Source organism: Moschus berezovskii, chromosome 12 (assembly GCF_049115385.1).
Source record: "Moschus berezovskii isolate FMDL1 chromosome 12, NW_MosBer_1.0, whole genome shotgun sequence".
Taxonomy (NCBI): domain Eukaryota; kingdom Metazoa; phylum Chordata; class Mammalia; order Artiodactyla; family Moschidae; genus Moschus; species Moschus berezovskii.
Genome location: NC_142471.1, coordinates 71336033 through 71358319, shown reverse-complemented (window position 1 = coordinate 71358319; position 22287 = coordinate 71336033). Strand labels below are relative to the sequence as shown.

General features: G+C 40.4%; 1 protein-coding gene across 1 annotated transcript in view; it reads right to left on the bottom strand.

The window, feature by feature from the left end:
• Nucleotides 1–22287, bottom strand: part of SORCS3 (sortilin related VPS10 domain containing receptor 3) — a 642617-nt gene that overhangs the window by 284913 nt on the left and 335417 nt on the right. Inside the window, exon 4 of the mRNA XM_055424699.2 lies at nt 19540–19698. Coding sequence (XP_055280674.2) covers nt 19540–19698 — 159 coding nt within the window. The remainder of the gene's footprint in view (nt 1–19539; nt 19699–22287) is intronic.

The window sequence follows — 22287 nt, the reverse complement described above, 5'->3', positions numbered from 1 at the left end:
TGCCATCCAGCCATCTCATTCTCTGTCGTCCCCTTCTCCTCCCGCCCCCAACCTTTCCCAGCATCAGAGTCTTTTCCAGTGAGTCAACTCGTCACATGAGGTGGCCAAAGTACTGCAGTTTCAGCTTTAGCATCAGTCCTTCCAATGAACACCCAGGATCGATCTCCCTTAGAATGGACTGGTTGGATCTCCTTGCGGTACAAGGGACTCTCAAGAGTCTTCTCCAGCACCACAGTTCTGTGAGGGGTGGGAGGAAGGAATTACAAAGGAGCATAACGGGGTGATGAATATGCTGATTCTCTTGACTCTAGTTATGAATACATGGGCATGCTAGTATCAAAACTTATCAGATTAGTACACTTTAATGTGTGCAGTTATTGCACATCAATTATGCCTCAATAAAGCTGTTTATAAACATCTGAAAGCAACTCATAGAGTGACCTTCAGTTCAGTTCAGTTCAGTCGCTCAGTCGTGTCCGACTTTTACTTTAAATAATGTTTATGAGCACTTAAAAATGTTTAACTCCAGAAGAATATCTTAACTCTTCAATACCTATATCTTCAAGATATAACTCTTCAAATGCCAAATAAACCATTTTTCACTTTTCACTTTCCACTTTCACACATTGGAGAAGGAAATGGCAACCCACTCCAGTGTTCTTGCCTGGAAAATTCCAGGGACAGGGGAGCCTAGTGGGCTTCCGTCTATGGGGTCACACAGAGTCGGACACGACTGAAGTGACTTAGCAGCAGCAGCAGCAGACCTTTTCTCTAAATATGTTTTCATAACGATCTAGAGTTCTACTTTTGTCATGCCTAGTATTTTCATCATAAACACCTTTGAGATAGGCAATTTCACAGTGCAACTATTCAATAATTAGTTGAAAAGCAATTTTGACATAAAAGATAAAATAACTGGTTGGCAATTTGGTTTCATTTCATCATCGACATGCTACTCCTATTTTTATATTATATAAATTTTAGGTCTCATGTGGTCTATACTGTGATGAGTGGACACGATGGCCTTAAATTAGCAGATAACAACTCTGGTCTTAGGAAATATGGCACTAAGAAAACTTACAGGAAGTGTGAGGCAAGAGAGTATAAAGCCAGTCTGTACACTACTAGAAAATGATAACAAAACAGTCTGCAAATCTTTCAGGAAACCCAGCCACCTTCCCACTCGTCAAAACTAAGCTACAGCAAATGAAAAAGAGGTTGCTTATGATTCACAACAGGCTTTGGGAGCTTTAATTATGGAGTCTTTGGCTGATTTAGATACAATAGCTTGTTCACTCATGTCATCTTTACCAAATTTATCACACAACACGAGAAACTGAAGGCAAGGAAGAAAAATCAAGCTTCCCCTATTCCCCCCAAAAGACACGTTACATGATTCCTGATGAACTTAAGTTTCTTGAAAATGATAAAAATTACTTGCTATTTGATAGTGTATAACATGATGTCAAAGAGTTGACTCATTGGAAAAGACCCTGATGCTGGGAGGGATTGGGGGCAGGAGGAGAAGGGGACTACAGAGGATGAGACGGCTGAATGGCATCACTGACTCAATGGACATGAGTTTGAGTAAACTCTGGGAGTTGGTGATGGACAGGGAGGCCAGGCGTGCTGTGATTCATGGGGTCACAAAGAGTCGGACACGACTGAGCTACTGAACTGAACTGAACTGAACATGATGTCAATAGAATTTCAGCATTTGATATGGAAATTGGCTTTGATGATTTAGTGAAATATAAGGGCTGGGCATGTGATGGAATATTTAACTGAAATCCACATATGTTCTGCCAGTTATGTACATTACACATATTGATGAAAAATAACAGCATCCCTCCTCTGTTTTCCTTCCAGGGAAATCTGAAGAGATTTACAGCAGATTTTTCTGTATCATGAAGAATTTATGTCCAACATTAGATCCTGAAGCCTTAACAATCAACTTTGAGAAACGAATAGTCATAGTTTTCTCTAAGATACACCCAAATAAGATGATAATCATCAGTGTATACATTTTAAATGTATTCAATATTGTTTATATTTTCATTTTTCACAATAAAATATTTTCTGATTTTATTATTTCTCCATGTTTCATTGTGTTCTTTTAATGCCCTTCTTTTATTTTATTTTCATGATTTTATCTTTTACAGCAAATTATCTTCTGGTCAATTAGTTATGCAGTGAACCTGCCTGCAATGAAGGTAGGGAAAAGATTCAATACCTACAACCCGATTTTGTAGACTTATCATCATTGCCATTAATCACTCATCGATGCTTCTCTGTCCATGACAGGAGAGATAGCATCAGTATCCCTCATTATTACACCCCTAGGTCGTGGTACACAGTATGTGCTTAATAAGTACCTGTGGAATATCTGTGACCTGTTATCTGGGTGTTCAAGGAGGAGGTTGTTGATACTTTCAGTATACTAAAAAATATGAGATAGTTTTTGTTCTCTAAGTTTTTCTTCATTTTCCCATTTATTCTGTCAATATTCATTTGAGAAAAAAATTCTTTCAAGATTCTAAAACATGAATCTTTGTAAGAATTTGTTAGGCCCTGGTATCTGTTAATAAGTTACTTGGGAGGGAAAAAAAAAAGACATACTTTTCAGTTATTTTGAATGATTAAGTTGTGATACCTGTAATGGTGATTAGATAAATAATATCAGTTATTCGCCTGATTTTTAAAGTGCGTATTTTTCAGCATCAAAAAAGGGAAGAGGTTGTATAAACCTGAGGGTAAACAGATTGTACCAAGTGTAACGATCTACTAGTGAAATTGGAAAGCTCCCTTCAAGGGTTGGAGCCTCTGGGCTAGAAGGTTCCAGGAACTATCCTTGCCTGAGATAAAAAGAGGAGAGAGTAGATACCTCAGCCACCTTCCAGTATCTCAATTATGAAAACAGTCAAGTCCAATATTAGTACAACAATACTGGAAGAAAGCAAAGTAAATGTATCTTTTCTCCCTCACTCATTCCCCAGCTGCTTATTACAAAGCTCTGAATTACAATCCCTGCTATCTCTACCAAGCGCTTCAAATCAGAAAGTCTTCATTTTAAAAAGACTGTTTCAATAACTTTCTCAGACAGATACTGCTGGATGCTGCCTCCAGTGCTCAGTGCAGCCAAGGGAGGAAAGGGACAAAATGCTAAACAGAAAAGCAACCACTAAAGAAGGTCTTTGTCCCTTAAAAGATACACCTTGGTGCCAATGCCCACCAGGGCCTTCCCTCTCCACTCAGTGTGTTTGAGAAATAAGTATCTCCTTGGTCAGGAAAGAAATGTGCTATGGGCACAGCCTATGGCCTTAGATATTTTTGAAGGCAATTAGACTATCATATCAATGATGTCCCTTTGATCCCTGTCACATCAGGGTTTACAGGCACCCCTCCTTCCTATGACTTCTACACAATCATCAAGTTTGCTCCTATTTTCAAATCCCTCTATAATTTGTCTCCTTTCTTTTCAACTCCACAATTATTATCTTAACTCAGGTCTTCTTATCTCTTGTCCAGGAACTTAAAATTTAAGATCTTTGGATGTCCTAAATACTGAGGAACATTTTGGCCTCTCCACCCCTCATGTACTTAAAGTATGTAAAACCATAAAAATCAAAACCTTTCGAGTATGCTAACATGAAAATAGCTTTTTTCTAAATTTTTCTTAAAAGTCAGGATAGTTATACTTCCATAGATAAGGTTGTCTAGGGAAAGCTTTCTCTCAAAAGTCATATCAGCATTGAGTTGTAAAAGATAGAGATAGATAACTAGATAAAAAAGGAGAAAAGGACTCCCGGGGGAAGTGTCTACACCAAGGTATTCTGGGCTGAACCAAGAGGATACATCTCCCTATTACACGAGTGAACAAAAGATTTGGGGAAAGGGTTAGAAAGTGAGACAGCATTCAAATTACACTGATCTCTCTGCTGAGCTGACTCTATCTTCCAAGCTATGGAGAAACATATTACAATGATGAATTGTAAGAAGTTGTGTAGGTGTCCCTGGTGATTCACTGGTAAAGAATCCACCAGCAAGGCAGGAAATGTGGATTTGATCCCTGGGTTGGAAAGATCCCCTGCAGGAGGGTATGACAATTCACTCCAGTATTCTTGCCTAGAAAGTCCCATGGACAGAGGAATCTGGCGGGCTACAGTCCATGGGGTAGCAAAGAGTTGGATACCATTCAGCGACTAAACTGCACGTGTAACACCTTCAGGTCATCTATCCTCTTCCTCTGAGATCTACTGACATTTTCAAATGCAAAGAGAAAACGAAAATCTTAGACATCAAAACCAAAAATCAAACACAACAAATCTAGCTTATACAAGCAAATAGCCATGATTCTCAAAAATAAGTTTCTAGCAGAGATTTCTTTCAAACTGTTCCCCTATGTTCTCCACAGCCTGAGCACCATCTTTCCTCTCATACCTTCCATGATTCCTTAACCCAGAGTCAAAGCCAAAGACCGGTTTGAGACCTTCCTGACTAGTCTTAGGAACTCTCATGAGAATTTGGTTTTCATCCCACCCTTACTTCCCTAACTTCCCACCCCAGCCTCCTAACACATTGCTCCTGGTGGCTGGTTACATTCCACTTGCTTCAGAAGCAATCATGCTACACAGAGGAAACCCTTCAGGTCAGCACAGACCCAAAGCACAAGATTTTTATCACTTAGAATGCTGGGAGGGATTGGGGGCAGGAGAAGGGAACGACAGAGAATGAGATGGCTGGATGGCATCACCGACTCGATGGACATGAGTTTGAGTGAACTCCGGGAGTTGGTGATGGACAGGGAGGCCTGGCATGCTGTGATTCATGGGGTCACAAAGGGTCGGACACGACTGAGTGACTGAACTGAACTGACCCTGGACATGCATTTATCAGTTGAATTGTATCTCCTCCAAATTCATTTGTGGAATGTTAATCCCTAGTACCTTAGAATATGACTATATGTGGAGATGAAGCTTTTAAAGAGTTAATTAGAGTGAGCCCTAAAGAAATATGTTACTATAGGAAGAGGAAATTAGAACAAAGAAACACACAAAGGGAAGATTTTGTGAAGTACAAAGAGAATAGGCACCAAGAAGCCAAGGACAGCATCCTCAGAAGAGACCAACCACACTGACACCTTGATCGAAGACTTGCAGCTTCCAAAACTGTGAAACCTTACATTTCTGCTGTTTAAGCCACACAGTCTGTGGTACTTTGCCATAGAAGACCTAAAACTAATACAATATGTGACAAGATGGGGAACAGGTTTGTATTTCTTTTCACTGTAATTCCTCTTTGGAGGAACTTTTCTTATTTCAAGATGGCATGGATCAACGTTAAGAGAAGTCAAACGTATGACCTGTGTCTGAAACTCTGGATACCTGGGCTTCCAGGAAGCAGAGCCAGGTAACTAGAGGATTTTGCCTGCTGTCATACAGAAGATGCACTGAAGCTGGGGGAAGGTCAGTGAATGTGTTAGTTTCCTCTCACAGCTGTAACAAATTACCACAAAGGTAGTGGCTTACAACAGCTCAAGTTTATCATCTTATATTTCTGGAAGTCAGAAGTTCAAATGAGTCTGACAGGGTTAAAACCAAAGTGTCAGCAGGGCTGTCTTCCCTCCAGAGGTTTTGGAAAGGAACCCATTTCCTTGTCTTTTCTAGCTTCTAGAGACTGCCTGCATCCCTTGGCCTGTGGCCCCATCTTCAGAAAGCATAATTTCAACATCTGCTTCTATTGTCACATCTCCTTTTTAAATGCTTATTCTTCTGCCTCCTTCTTGTAAAACCAAACCCCTGTGATTACACTGAGCACACCTGGTAATAATGCAGGATACCCTCCTCATCTCAAGATCCTTAATTTCATCACATCCACCAAGTCCCCCTTTGCCCTTTATGGAAATATATTTACAGGTCTGAGGATTCAGAGACAGGCATTATTTTGGGGGAGAGGATATTATTTGGTTAACAACAATGAGGAAAACGAGAGGGTGGCACAGCCCAGAAGGGACTTAAGAACACAGAAATGTCAAAGGAGACTTGCTTGTGGCCCCTGTCCTTCCCTTTAGAAATCTTCAGATACCACTACCAAAACCACAACATGTTTGTCACAGATCGTTACAGTTCCCCCAGGAGCAGACACTGAGAAAAGAACTAAGTAGTGTGTTTGGGAAATAGTATGGGAGTACAGAAATTATAGCCAATGGAGTGTAGAAATGATATGTTATAAAGTGAGCTAACTCTGGGTAACTAGAGCTTAATTCCATTGGAACATTCTGGAAAAAAAGTGTAAAACTCTTTGGAGTTGTTCCATACAAGAAGAAAAGAAACTATATTATTTCTACACCAAATTCTGCTGGTCATTGGCTGAGGGCTGCTCCTACATGTTAATTCCATGGCACTTCTATAGAAATGGATTGAGTAGCCTCAAAAGGCTTCAGAGAAAGCCCTACAGCAAAGAAATGCAAATCTTGCAATCAGAAGTCAATGGGACCATTTCCTTTACAGTGGAAATACCAAATGGATATGGGCAGGACTGTCAAAATTAGGTTTTTCAAGGAAATCAGTGACATGGCTGACTTCTGCATCCTTATTGATATGGGGTTGAAGTCTTACACCTATAAACCTGCCACTGCTGCAACTCTCCGTACAGTCTCTGTCCCTGAAAAAACCAGCCTTGAACTCATTGTTACCTGGCCCCTGTTCAGGACTTCTGTAGAGCCCTGTTTCCAGTATTTCCCTGGTCCAAAGCCAATTTCCCCCTCCTCTCACACTCCCACACTTGGCTTAGACAGAACATCAATCTGCAGTGCTGCACATCTCTATTGCTCTTTTGAGTAGACAAAAATATATTGGACAGAGTTTCCCTCCACCTACTACTTCCTCCCTTCATTAAAAAAGGAAAATTTAAAAAGAAATTACCAAAAAAAAATCCCCAACTGTTATTTTCTCCTTTTATTTCACTCCCAAGCCCTCAGCCCTTCCTCTCCATCCTCAGCCATAAATCAGGCCTTTCTGGAGTTTCCATGTCCAAATGCACAAGGACAATACGCATGTGGGTACTTTTCAGTGAGAAGTCACTGAATGTTCTATAATTTAATCTTCTCCTCTGACATTAAACCTGCCATTCTTTGCGTAATCAGAGTGATAAATGCAGAGTCAGACTTCATCTTCCTGACATTAATACCTATCAGTACTCCAAATGCAAACAATTGTGACATTAGACTTTATAAAAATTACCAAGCACACCAACTTCACTTAATTAAAACATTTAAAAGCTGCTTTTGTTACATTTAATGAATGATATATCATACTGCAATGAAACATGCAGCAATACAAATACTTCACAATGGTCCCAATTAAGACTCACTTCACTTATGCCAATTGACAACACAAGTATTCCACACTTCATTCAGTCTGTGCATTTTAAATGAACTGGTTAGTGAGAAGGGTGCTTCTTTGCTAATGAGTTTTGTAATCAAGGCATCTATTTTAATTTCAAATTGGTTAGATTGGGGGAAATTGCTAGACTAAATGACTGGTACTAATTAGGATTATAAAAATATTCATCATGCCATGGAATTAACATGGAGGTCTGATTTTCCTATATTTGCATATTGCTTGAGTTTTGGGGAAAAAATCTTGACAAATTGTCTTCTCTTTAGCAAATTGAACAAACACTATATCTGTTTTAGCCTTTCTTTTCATTTAAAGCATAATACATATTCATGGTTTGTAAATGAAGTTAAATGATTTCAACTTCTATCTTCATTACCATATTAAAGATGTCTCTATAAACTTCCTTAAAAAAACCAGATTATAGTATTACTTATTTGAATGGCAAAGACTTATTTATTCTATATGTTAACTCAAACACTGGAACAAATGGATGGGAAAAGTGAGCAAAACTGCATGAAACCTGAAACACACACACACAAAAAAAAACTGCTTTGTTGTTTATTTTCTGCCAGGGGGAAATTATTCAGTCCTATGACTTATCAGGAAGCAATTTGATGACTTTCCTATTCAAGGTGCCAACTTGATAAGTGACATTAGCTGAGGGATGTGCTAGAAGTAACCGGATTCATCTGAAGATCTGGTCTCTGCCTGGGTGATTTTGTTGTGTCCCTAGTACAGTGTTCTCTGAGGCTAAGGTTCAGTGTAAACTGGCCCCTATGGGATTCTGCCCCAGGTGACGGAAAGTCTGTCCATCTACTAGTCAGAGTCAGGTGTAATGGTCATAGGTGAGGGTCTCAGCCAGATGCAGAGAGCAGGCCAGTCCCCTCACTGTCGGGGTGACCTTGAGCAAATGGATACTGCTTTCAGGAGTCACATACTCACCTATAACTTGGAAATAACAATACCCACTTTGCAGATCCCTATGAGAATTCAATGTAACCATGTACATAAAAGCACCCATTGGTGCCCATACACAGGGATACATAAGGACATATTTGCTCTGTTTCCAAGAAGCACTTTCACGTTCAGTACCAAGTAACATAACATGAGGAATATAAGAGTTACTAAGCACCAATACCAATTCACTGCATATGTCTATACCTCTTGGCTCCAGAGTATTTGTTTCCATTAAAGCTGTCAAATCAAATAACCAAATGCCAAGTCAATTTTAGGATACAGTCACAAAATTCATCTGAAAAACCACCAGAAGAAATCACTTTCTTAATCTCTAACTATATTGGGTGCTTCTAAATAATAAAACCTATATCTATCACTGAGTTGTAAACAATATGGCTTGAGGTTATATCCAAAAAGAATACTTTTATGTTAGAAAACAACATAGTTCCTTGAGTTTCACAGTTCAAAAGGGACCACAGTGAGAAGCAAAGCTAAAGAAGAGAAAAACCTCAGACTTGATATATTCCCAGTCCAGGGAAATTTTCCTCTACACCACACCACCTCTTGAAAATGTAGTTAAATTATAACTTAAAGTAATTTTACCTAAATTGACCTTATTCACACTTAAAATCTTTTTTTAAAGATCACTGTCTTATATTTGGGACTAAACATGTTATTCAAGGCAGCAAGGAGATCCAATCAGTCCATCCTAAAGGAAATCAGTCCTGAATATTCATTGGAAGGATTGATGCTATACCTCAAACTCCAATACTTTGGCCACCTGATTTGAAGAAGTGACTCATTTGAAAAGACCCTGATGCTGGTCAAGATTGAAGGCAGGAGAAGAAGGGGATAACAGAGGATGAAATGGTTAGATGGCATCACAGACTCAATGGACATGAGTTTGAGTAAACTCCAGAAGTTGGTGATGGACAGGGAGGCCTGGTGTGCTGCAGTCCATGGGGTCACAAAGAGTCAGACATGACTAAGCAACTGAACTGAACTGAATTGAATCATAAAAGTAATCTAACAAAATAATACAAAATCTAAAAAACAAATGGCATTAAAAAAAACCCTACAAACAATCCCATCATCTTAAGAGAACTCAGGTAATATTTGGCAATATTTTCAACCATTTTTAAATTTTTTCTTCTTCTTTCCCTCTTTGCTTCTTTCCTTCCTTCTTTTATTTCTTGCATACTTACACTCAAAGCACACTACTTAATTTTCTATGAATCGTGTACGAATTTACATACATGTAATATCTATGAGGTATATAAGTACTAAATAGGTATTAATATGTATCCATGTTGCTACATGGTCATCATAATCACCATTTTAATGGCTCAATAATATTTAGGCAAATTTATATACCCTGATTTAAAAATCCCTTAGTGTTGGACAGTCAGCAAATTTCTACCCAGATTTTATGAGTGATTTTGATAAACCTTATTATACCTTAATCCTTTTGGCATTATTCTCTTGGTTCAGTCTCAGAAGTGAAGTAGCTGAAATAAGTTATGAAAACGTGTTTGTCTTCTGATACATTGCCAAGATGTTTTCCAGGAAGGAAAACTCATTTGCATGACCATCAATACAATTTCAGAATATGAGTTTCACCAAAACTTTGTCAACACTGGGTGTCTTCCTTATGGCACAGAAAGGAAAATATATATAAATTAAAACTTATTAAATTAATTTTAAATGAACATCTTTCAAAAGTTTCCTTATGAATTCTCTGGATTAACTAGACTTACTGAATGTCAATGAATTCTTGCCTTTGGCTTACACTAATTCTTTAATGCTAATATTTTTAAAGTCTCCTTCTCTGTCAGTTACCTCACTTGCTATCTTCCAACCTTTCTTCGAAGGAATTCATCTTGAGTCTATTTCTTTACCAGTTTAGCCAGCCATTAAAAATGACCCTACTGATAGCAGCTGGATGTGGGGTGGAAGGTAAGGACCCTACCAATAGCAGCTGGACTTGGGAGTAAGGTAAAGACCCTACTGATAGCAGCTGGACTTGGGGTGGATGGTAAGGACCCTACTGATAGCATCTGGACTTGGGAGGAAGGTAAGGACCCTAATGATAGCAGCCGGACTTGGGAGGAAGGAAAGGACCCTACTGATAGCAGCTGGACCTGGGGAGGAAGGTAATAACTGAAAAAGTGCATAAGGGGGATGATGCTGGGACTCCAATCACGTTATGCTTCTTGATCAGGTGCTGGTTTCATAGGTGCATTCAGTTTATGAAAATTCATTGAGCTCATGATATGTGTACTTTTCTGTATATATATTAAACTTTGATTTAAAACATTTAAAGATTGACCCTGACTTTAAAAGGTCAGGTACCAGAGGGAGTGGTCAAGGTAGAGGCAGAGAATGGAGGGAACAGAGGAGATTTGGCCAGGTCAGATCAGCCAGATCATAAGCCCAGAGAGGCTTGCAAAGGAAGGAATAAGCAGAAGAACTCCTAGATTCAACTGGAAAACTGGAAACCTAGGGTCAGAATTAGGCAAAGGGATGAGAGTTAGGGACACTGGGCAGCAGTGTGAGCACAAAGGACCAGTGCACATGTGAAGATAAGGTCACTCCATACAAAAAGAGGTGGAGGAACACAGAGAAGGCTATATGCACCAGAAGAGACTGCATCATACAAGCCCTAGCCCACCTATTCCTACAGCCACCTCTTTCACCAAAGTATTGCCACACCTGAATCTCTATCAGTTCAGTTCAGTTCAGTCGCTCAGTCGTGTCCGACTATCCGCGACCCCATGAATCACAGAACCCGAGGCCTCCCTGTCCATCACCAACTCCCGGAGCTCACTCAAACTCATGTCCACAGAGTCGGTGATGCCATCCAGCCATCTCATTCTCGGTTGTCCCCTTCTTCTCCCGCCCCCAACCTTTCCCAGCATCAGAGTCTTTTCCAGTGAGTCAACTCGTCGCAGGAGGTGGCCAAAGTATTGCAGTTTCAGCTTCAGCATCAGTCCCTCCAATGAACACCCAGGATCGATCTCCCTTAGAATGGACTGGTTGGATCTCCTTGCAGTCCAAGGGACTCTCAAGATTGTCTTCTCCAGCACCACACACACACAGTTCAAAAGCATCAATTCTTCGGCGATCAGCTTTCTTCACAGTCCAACTCTCACATCCATACATGACCACGGGAAAAACCATAGCCTTGACTAGACGGACCTTGGTTGGCAAAGTAATGTCTCTGCTTTTTAATATACTATCAAGGTTGGTCATAACTTTCCTTCCAAGGAGTAAGCGTCTTTTAATTTCATGGCTGCAATCAGCATCTGCAGTGATTTCGGAGCTCAAAAAAATAAAGTCTGACACTGTTTCCACTGTTTTTCCATCTATTTCCCATGAAGTGATGGGACCAGATGCCATGATCTTTGTTTTCTGAATGTTGAGCTCAAGCCAACCTTTTCACTCTCCTCTTTCACTTTCATCAAGAGGCTTTTGAGTTCCTCTTCACTTTCTGCCATAAGGGTGGTGTCATCTGCATATCTGAGATTATTGATATTTCTCCCAGCAATCTTGATTCCAGCTTGTGCTTCTTCCAGCCCAGCGTTCCTCATGATGTACTCTGCGTATAAGTTAAATAAGCAAGGTGACAATATACAGCCTTGACGCACTCCTTTTCCTATTTGGAACCAGTCTGTTGTTCCATGTACACTTCTGACTGTTGCTTCTTGACCTGCATACAGGTTTCTCAAGAGGCAGGTCAGGTGGTCCGGTATTCCCATCTCTTTCAGAATGTTCCACAGTTTATTGTGATCGACACAGTCAAAGGCTTTGGCATAGTCAATGAAGCAGAAATAGATGCTCTTCTGGAATTCTCTTGCTTTCTCCATGATCCAGCGGATGTTGGCTATTTGATCTCTGGTGCCTCTGCCTTTTCTAAACCCTGCTTGAACATCTGGGAGTTCACGGTTCACATATTGCTGAAGCCTGGCTTGGAGAATTTTGAGCATGACTTTACTAGCGTGTGAGATGAGTGCAATTGTGCGGTAGTTTGAGCATTCTTTGGCATTCCCTTTCTTTGGGATTGGAATGAAGACTGACCTTTTCCAGTCCTGTGGCCACTGCTGAGTTTTCCAAATTTGCTGGCATATTGAGTGCAGCACTTTCACAGCATCATCTTTCAAGATTTGAAATAGCTCAACTGGAATTCCATCACCTCCACTAGCTTTGTTCGTAGTAATGCTTTCTAAGGCCCACTTGACTTCACATTCCAAGATGTCTGGCTCTAGGTCAGTGATCACATTATCGTGACTATCTTGGTCGTGAAGATCTGTTTTGTACAGTTCTTCTGTGTATTCTTGCCACCTCTTCTTAATATCTTCTGCTTCTGTTAGGTCCATACCATTTCTGTCCTTTATCGAGCCCATCTTTGCATGAAATGTTCCCTTGGAATCTCTAATTTTCTTGAAGAGATCTCTTGTTTTTCCTTTTCTGTTGTTTTCCTCTATTTCTTTGCATTGATCACTGAGGAAGGCTTTCTTATCTCTCCTTGCTAATCTTTGGAACTCTGCATTCAGATGCTTATATCTTTCCTTGTCTCCTTTGCTTTTTGCCTCTCTTCTTTTCACAGCTATTTGTAAGGCCTCCTCAGACAGCCATTTTGCTTTTTTGCATTTCTTTTCCATGGGGATGGTCTTGGTCCCTGTCTCTTGTACAATGTCACGAACCTCCGTCCAGAGTGCATCAGGCACTCTATCTATCAGATCTAGTCCCTTAAATCTATTTCTCACTTCCACTGTATAATCATAAGGGATTTGATTTAGGTCATATCTGAATGGTCCAGTGGTTTTCCCTACTTTCTTCAATTTAAGTCTGAATTTGGCAATAAGGAGTTCATGATCTGAGCCACAGTCAGCTCCTGGTCTTGTTTTTGCTAACTGTATAGAGCTTCTCCATCTTTGGCTGCAAAGAATATAATCAATCTGATTTTGGTGTTGACCATCTGGTGATGTCCATGTGTAGAGTCTTCTCTTGTGTTGTTGGAAGAGGGTGTTTGCTATGACCAGTGCATTCTCTTGACAAAACTCTACCAGCCTTTGCCCTGCTTCATTTCGTGCTCCAAGACCAAATTTGCCTGTTACTCCAGGTGTTTCTTGACATCCTACTTTTGCATTCCAGTCCCCTATAATGAAAAGGACATCTTTCTTGGGTGTTAGTTCTAAAAGGTCTTGTAGGTCTTCATAGAACCATTCAACTTCGGCTTCTTCAGTGTTACTGGTTGGTGCATAGGCCTGGATTACTGTAATATTGAATGGTTTGCCTTGGAAATGAACAGAAATCATTCTGTCGTTTTTAAGATTGCATCCAAGTACTGCATTTCAAATCTCTATCATGAGAGCATAACTGCTTCAGGAAAGGTGCTGTTGAGAAGAAATACCTGTATACCCTTCTTAATACATATATATGCTGCTGCTGCTGCTAAGTCACTTCAGTTGTGTCCAACTCTGTGTGACCCCATAGACGGAAGCCCACCAGGCTCCCCCTTCCCCGGGATTCTCCAGGCACGAACACTGGAGTGGGTTGCCATTTCCTTCTCCAATGTGTGAAAGTGAAGTCGCTCAGTCGTGTCCGATCCTTAGCGACTCCACGGACTGCAGCCTACCAGGCTCCTCCATCCATGGGATTTTCTAGGCAAGAGTACTGGAGTGGCTTGCCATTGCCTTCTCCAATATATGCTGCATCTTCCATTAACTATTTTAGCAAATGTTCTTTTCCTGACCGAAAGGTGTCAGGTTACCAAAAGGGACACATAGAAAGTAGAGGCAGGGACCTGAAGTCTGGGACACGGTACAGAAAAGGCAGGCTTAGGAAGATAAAGACTTTTGCTGAAGTCTGTTCCTTTGAGCCAGCATCCTTAGAGCAATGTTGCAAAGACTAGAGATTCTTACTGCACCACCCTCACTGAACGCAAGTTAATATTGTGCATTAAACCAGTTTTGCCATTCAGAACTCAGCTCAAATAGGTTAATGCTAACATTTGAACAACACGGTGGTTGTGCCTTCTTTTTAATACAAAATAGGGTCATTCTCTCTCAGTCCACTGTTTTTGTGCTCACCTTCAGGAAAGTGGCCTCCTGGAAACCAGTGTTTCTATGGTGATGGAGACAGCATATTTCTATTGTACGGATGAGACACCTGTGAGCGCAGTGTGGGCTCACCCTAGGTGAGTGGGGCTGCGGATTTTCCTTTCTCCTCTTCAGTGATACACAGTGATTTTATAGGCAGGAAAGAGGACCCGATGAAAATGCAGTGTCTCTCTCTAAATCAAAGGTACCTTTTGTCCCAGTCTTATTCCACAGGGAATAGGCTTCAGCACCACAGCCAGCCCAAGGTAATTCCCAACAGCGTCGTCCCCACCAGCTGGGAAGCCATGAAGCCTTTCTGTCAATGGCTACTGGGGAAAGTTACCATCTCCTGCTAATCCTGAAGGCTCTGAGCACAGTTGCATTTCTAATCAGAGGATTTTCATGAGAATATAAATGAAAGAAACTTCTTCATTTGTACCAGCATTCCAGAAGTACAAATTTAAACTTCCCTTTGAGTTTTCAGGCCTTCTATACACCAGATACACCCTAACTCACTAGTGTCCTGCTCATGTGTGGCAGCCCATCCCCTCCACTGCAGACCCTGTTTTGCCAGTGACCATGCCCAGAGGAGCCTGGTGGATAACAGCTCATGGGGTCACAAAAGAGTCGGACACAACGTAGCAACGAAACAACAATTCCCAAGATGGCATCAGTTTCTTCACCAGCTTGTCACTCTGTCAGCTGCTACTGAACTTGGTGCGTGGCCAGCAATAAAACAAAACACCCATAGCTGCACACCCACCTCCCTCCCAATTACCATAGAGCAACCCTACATTATCTGTGCTAGTGTTTCAGAAAGTGGTTTTTACATCGAAATTTCAGGCAATTCTAGACTAGTCTAGCCCAGAAGCGCCTGAAAAACAATCATGTTTGAAATCCCACTGAGATTCTCATTTCTGATGGCCAAAGCCAGCTAGGTGTGTTAAAGTTTCATTTTGCCAAGAAGACAAATGATAACAGAGAGCCCTGCAATCCCACCTCTCCTGCAGGAAAACAGCTGTTATCAACTCTGCATCTCTATGGAAGGTCCCCCTGTCCAGGTTGTATGCATATGTGAATACATAAGCATGTGCCCATTCAAAAAACTATGCTGCGTTCCCTGTCAAAATGAGGGATTGTTTTTAAACATCAGCTTTCTGTAACTATGAGAATAACACCTAACTTTTTAAAGGACTGCAACATCCTCAAAACCTATCTCAAAATCTTTTCAAAACTTTTCGGTTTCAGTAAGATTATTGAGCCCTCCAGCTAATTCAAAATATCACAAAGTGAGTTGTTTCAGTCGTTAGCAAGGAAACAGTCTGATGGAGGCAAAAGAGAATCCTGCCTTCTAAATAACTGGTAAATACACAGCTGTCCTAAGATGTTCTAGAGCTTTGGTTCTGAGAGGAGAGGAGTAGCTTTTCTTTTATTATTTCCAATTTGGTCAACCATAACATATTATTTCTGCTGTGCTTTTTTTAAACCTCCAAGATTCTTATAAAAACATCTCCAAGATTCCTGTACACAGAAAGAATCTCATTCTTACTGAGTCAGTTAATGTTAAAATGCAAGATGGCAGGAGAATCTGTAAGGCAGAGGGGAGCTGGCATACGAGGTAATAGGACCCATAGTAAAGCCAGAACAGAAGGACTTGATTAAAGGCCCACGTCACACTGAGAAGGATACAGAAAGACTCTGTGAGACTGGGACACATCAGAATTGGAGAGGCATGATCTTCCCACAGGGTCAAGTGCAAGGTGTATTTGCTCTACCTCCACATCCTTTCACAGCTTTGGAAGTTGGAAGGCTTGGATCTTTCACCACCAACCTGGCCCTGACCAGCACAAGGTAGCCAAGTTTCCCAGGGGATTCACAAGCTGCCAGCCAATATCTCAATGAACACAAGATAATGTGCACTCTCAATTTCTAGACACAATTTTGTTCTATCCAGAAGGTATTTCCTTAATTCTCCAGCAGTGCCTTTATTGAGTGAGAGCTCCTGGCAAGTTTCCTGCAGCTTTGGGGTAGCAATTTGGAAGGTAGAGCAATTGGATATTGTCCTTTTAAAATATCATTCAATTAGGTCTTTTGTAATACATACAACGAAAAGAGATAGCCTTACAGATTCTAAAGAAATTGCTAGTGCATTTCATCAAAGGCACAATAATGGAAACATCGATTCCCTCCTCACCACAAACATCTCCCTTTGATGCTGCAGTTACCTTAATACAAGCACTTTTCATTTTCTCTGGAAGAAGACGGAGCCTCAATGCATGCATGTCAGAGAAGGCTGCAGTCCGAAACAAGACATTTGTATATTAATCTCGGCTACCCTTGCATCTTCATTTGCTGCCCCAGAGCATCCCTCTCCTTGACTCTAAACCAATAAATTACTCCCAAATAAAGAAAAACTCTGCTGAAACCTGAATGTCTGGATGATGTTTTATGGCATCTCTACAAATGTTGCCGGGGGCATCATCAGCCTTCTTACACCATTTATTTAAAAGAGTGGCAGGGCACCAGTTAGAAAGTTTATGGGCCTAAAGAAGATTCAGCCACTTCACACAAAAGATATCAACAAGAAAGAGAACTTAAGGAAGAATGCATCCAGAAATGTTCAGTGTGGTTAGGAAAATCCATCAGTGCCCACTGCCACATTTGAAACATTTTCACCAGGTGAAAAAGCAACCACCTAGTCAGAAACTATCTTGAATGCATTATATCTGTAAGGGTACTTCACAAGCAATGCCGTAGACGTTCTCAGTGCTGTGGAGCTGAAGAAAAGGAATACTTCTATACTGCATTTGGTTTATCAACCTCTTGGCATGAGATGTCTGCTGCCTAGCTTGTCTATGCATAAGTAAAAACATGACTTAAGAGTTCTGAGTTTCATCTAAATAAATTATCATACAGTCATTTAATAACATCTAAATGATTTATATTTTTCAACATATATTCAAAATTCCTGGCTATACTAAGCATTTAAACAGAGACTATCTGATATTTAGCTAAGTCTTTCATATAATATCCACCTGATGCCATGAAAGAAATGTATTTGCAATGGTTTTTGCTCTGCAAATGTCATGTGGGTGTCCTTAGGGGATTGCATTTAGCACCTGATGCCCACCTTGAGACTCTATTAATGAGAGATATAAAGGTTATGTTGAAATTATTGTTTAAAGGTGCTGACACCTCATACACACGCACTCACATTTACAAATTACAGATTCAAACTTATAGTGAGGAGCAACTGTTCCAGGACTGGAGAGAACAGAGACAAGAAGCTATTTCAACAACATTATTCTGTAGACAACTCTACGTAAGACAGTACTCATAAGTATCTACTCCCTTCCACTGATTGATTCCACAACACTGTGACATAATAGTGTGTCATCACACACTGTACTAAGGTTCTGGAAAAAGCAGGAAATACAAAGAACAATCTAAATTCTCTTCTCATAGATATAAATTGATCAACTATAAAGGGCTCATTACCATAGCAATGTATCCATCCACTAATTCAATTGCTTAACAAATATTTGTGCTGTGCTTAGTAGCTCAGTTGTGTCTGATTCTTTGCAATCCCAAGGACTGTAGCTCTCCAGGCTCCTCTGTCCATGGGGATTCTCCAGGCAAGAATACTGGAGTGGGTTGCCATACCCTCCTCCAAGGCCCTTCCCAACCCAGGGATCGAACCCAGGTCTTCCGCATTGCAGGCTGATTCTTTACCGTCTGAGCCTCCAAGGAAGTCCAAACTTTCAAATATAACAAATATTTACTGATCATTATCAAATGACAGACACTGTCCTAGAGACTGGTACTACAACAGTGAGTGAAAGCAGACACAACCCTGCTGACATGGAACTTGTGATCTAGAGAGAAAGGCGAATGATGCCAAGTGCTCATCAATCAACAGAAAAATCCCAACCATGACAGGTACTCCGAAGGGAAGTGTGCATAGCCTTGTAAGAAAGAATAGCAAGGGGGATTTAACTTTGTCAGGGAGCTTAGGGACGATGTCTTGTGGAAGTGATGTCTGAGATCTGACAGTGAAGAGGTTTACTGTATGGAAGATCCCAGGCCCAGGAAAGGGAGCAAGGGAGACAGTTGTGGGGAGGGACTGAAGATGGTCATTGAAGAGAGAAGGAGGGACCAGACCAACTGGGTGCTTTCACAGCCTACTGAGGACTTTGGACTAATCGTGAGCAAAGAGAAGATGCAGAAGGAATTTAAGCAAAGGCATGAAATCAAAAGATCTACATTTGGGAACTATATAGTTCAAGTTATAGGATGAACATATACTGCAAGAACTACTAAGGGTACCTCCTAGGTTTCTGAGTTTTGCAACTGAATGAATATAATTAGGGAATACTGGAAGAGAACCAGATCAGATGTGGGAAGATCAAGAGTTCATCTTGGGAATATGTTGAATTGAAAGGCTTCCAAGACATATAGTAGACAAAGTTAAACACACAGCTGGATATATGTATGGATCTGAAGCTCAGAGGGGAGGACTCATTGGGGTACTCTATCTTGAATGTACTTTTAGAAAACAATGAAATCGACAAGTTTGAGGCTTTCCTCCCTTTGCTAAACTGAGAACAATGGTATATTCCAATTCAAGGCAGCACGGTGTGATAAGATATGTCTAGACTTGAACTCTGACAATAAGCTTCCAAGTTCTGGCTCCTCTAGCTACCAGGTGAGTAGTTTTGAACAAGTACCTTGGCTTTTCTGCACCTTTGCTTACTTTAGTCTCCATGAAGTTATTTTGAATACACATTTCCCATTTATAGCACAGGGTTTGTTTTAAAGGTTAAATGAGTAAAACCACACAAAAACCCATCTTAAACCTGTGAAATGACAAATGGCATTGTCATTAATGAAATATACCTGCCTGCATATTTTGATATTAAAAACTAAAAAGGAAAGTTAGATGCTGCAGACACAATCAATGTAGTTGGAACAATGCAATGTCATTGAATACCCTCGTATACATGGACTGAGTAAATAGGCAAGTGCTTTTCACGGGGTGGTACCTGGGTGACAGGATGTGAATGAAAACAGAATTTGTTCACCTTTTGATCCAAACTGTAGGCCAGTACCCAGTCCTCTTGCTTGGGGTGAAAGAGCAGACTCTGGATGTAGAAGGTGAGCCGGTATTTCTGATAGGTTGCCCCTTCATCTGAGCTGATCAATATGCTGCTCTCTATCTCAGGATCACTAAGGAGCATGATCTAGAGAAAGGAAAGAGAAGAAAATATAGACAGAGTCAGTAGCAGAGAATAAATACAAGAAATTAAAGTATAAATAAAAAGTCATTTCTACTTATATATCACAGCACAGAAAAGGGCATCTGGGTCTCTAGATGAAATACTGGTATTTTTTTTTTTCCTGATTCTGTCCTTTACTGGTGAATTGAGCTAAAATACTGTGCAAGGTTAGGTCTGCATACAAATGAGGCTTCATTTTTCTGACGTCCATCTTCTAAATACTTTCATTTTTTATATTTATACTTGTACATATTGGAAGTTTATTCTTATGGTCCTCTGTCCCTTGACCTTGGGACCATCACACCTCTGTCTTTTCGTCTTCCCTTTGTCAATTCTCTACATCACTCTCCATCACTCTCTTGCTTTTAAGTCATGAAAAAGATCCCACTGTTTTGTTCCTTCTGAACAGTTTCAGAGATTTAATTGATTTAGGTGGTTTCATGATCCCTTTGCTCTAGTTGTTTTCCAAAGCACATATCCCTCAAGGCCATTTTGGACAAATACTGATGCACAAGAAAGTCTGTCCTTCCCAAGCCGAATGCACAGAGTGCTGTAGTGAACAGACATCTGAGACAGCAAGTCCAGGTCTCAACACTTCTCTGCATACTGTCACCTTGGAGCATCACTTAACTTCCAGGGGCCTTGGTTTCCTCAACAGTAACTGAGTCTGATGATACCAGAACTGGCTTTGAATGCTTGGCATAATGCATATTCTTGACAAGTGATAGCTGTGTTTACTATCGACCTCTCAGGAGTCAAAAGTCTTCTACTCATAGGACCTCAGTGGCATTGGTCTCACTAAATGTGTGAGTGGCTTTTCAGGATTTCAATCCAATAGACACTCAGACCTATCTTTCCCTTAGTTAAACTCTTTGCAGTCTTTGCGGCCACTGACCATTCCATCCTTCTGGAAGCGTTTTATTCCAGGGGCTTCTGTAACACCGTACTTGTCCTGGTTTTCCTTTCCACCTCTTTTGATTACTCAGCTTTCTCTGATTATCCTGGTTAGAACCACTCCTCAACCCCCAGTTTTGACCTTCTCTTTTCACTAGATACATTGTTCCTCGGGGACCTCTTCCACTCTCATCATTATTTATTTTTCCGTTACCACTTTTCTGGGGACAATTCATAAATTAAAAGTTAATCTAAGGTCTCCTCTCAGTTTCAGACTTGAACACTAAGTGTTCTGGCACTTTCTTCAGTTTGAATATCCCACAAGATCTAAAACTTAGCATGCCCCAGGGTACCTCATCCAAGCCCTTGTCCCCACCCCTAGTGTTTCCTAGTCCAGTGAGTGTTTCCACCAGCCACCCATGTGAAGTTAAATGCTGGAGGTTCATCCCTAACTCTGCTTTCTCATTCACCTCCTATAACTATTTAGTCTCTAAGCTCTGCATATTTTACCTACTAATTAACTCTAAAATCAGATCCATTCCCTCCCTGCCCATTATGGTTGTGTTAGTCCAAAATGTGACCATTTCTGTATTGGGTTCCTGTAAGATACCCTTAGTCCATCTCACAGATTCAACCAGTATTCCTCCAACTCACTTTGTATACGGTGGCCAGAATAATCTAAAACCATTCAATGACTTCTCTTTGATTTTCCTATATCCTAAAATTCTTAAAATGAGTTGACATAATTTGCCCCTTGTGTTTGTGTTTTGTTCCATCATTAGCACAGCTCTTTTGACCTTTATCATCTAGCTCAACCCAACTTCCTTGAGTTCCGAATGTTTGTTCAGTGACTTAAGGAGCAAATGAGTTTATTTCCTCTTGTAATTTGTCCTGTCTTGGGCCATGCCACTAGTTGTTAGGGTTACAGCTACACGCAGTATGCACCATGGGGTCCAAAGTACCAAGTAAAGTCAAAGAAACATTTCCATATGCTTCTAAAATAAAACTCTTGAAAAGTAGAGTTTTAAAAATTTACCAATAGTATATTTCAGTATTATAAAGTAAGCTTTACACAAATTCAATGCCTTTAACTGCTAAGATTCATAGTCATTTTCCTTTTTCGTTCCTTTATAACTTCCAAGACAAGCTTACTTTCTTTTTCTCAAATATTTGTTTTGGCTTCATTGAAATAAATTACCAGTTTTCAGCAAATTTTTGAGAAATAGATGCAGTATAGGCAGTCTAGTTTCTTTCTTTTTTTAAAAAAAATTCATATATGAATAATCTAGGTCAAAAGCTCTTAGATTCGTACACAGAATAACTGTCTCCTCCCTTGGCACTGTGAAGGGAAAGGACTACTGGGAAAAGCAGCCCTGCTGACCTTGAAAAAAACCTCAGAGGATGCATCCATGCTCCTTGAAGACTGCGAGGACAAATATACTAGGAAAGAATGAGGCTTTCATAACTACTCTCCCTCACTTCTCACCAAGTACTGATGGGCTGCATAACAGGCAATGAAATCATTTCTCCCCTGGTGCAGAGAAATTAAACTGCTTCTTTTATGCAGGTATAAAGAAGTTTCATGCCTAAGATTTTAATTAGAAGATAAGAGCAACATCATAAACGAACTTTATTTTATATACCATGAGTTACAATAAG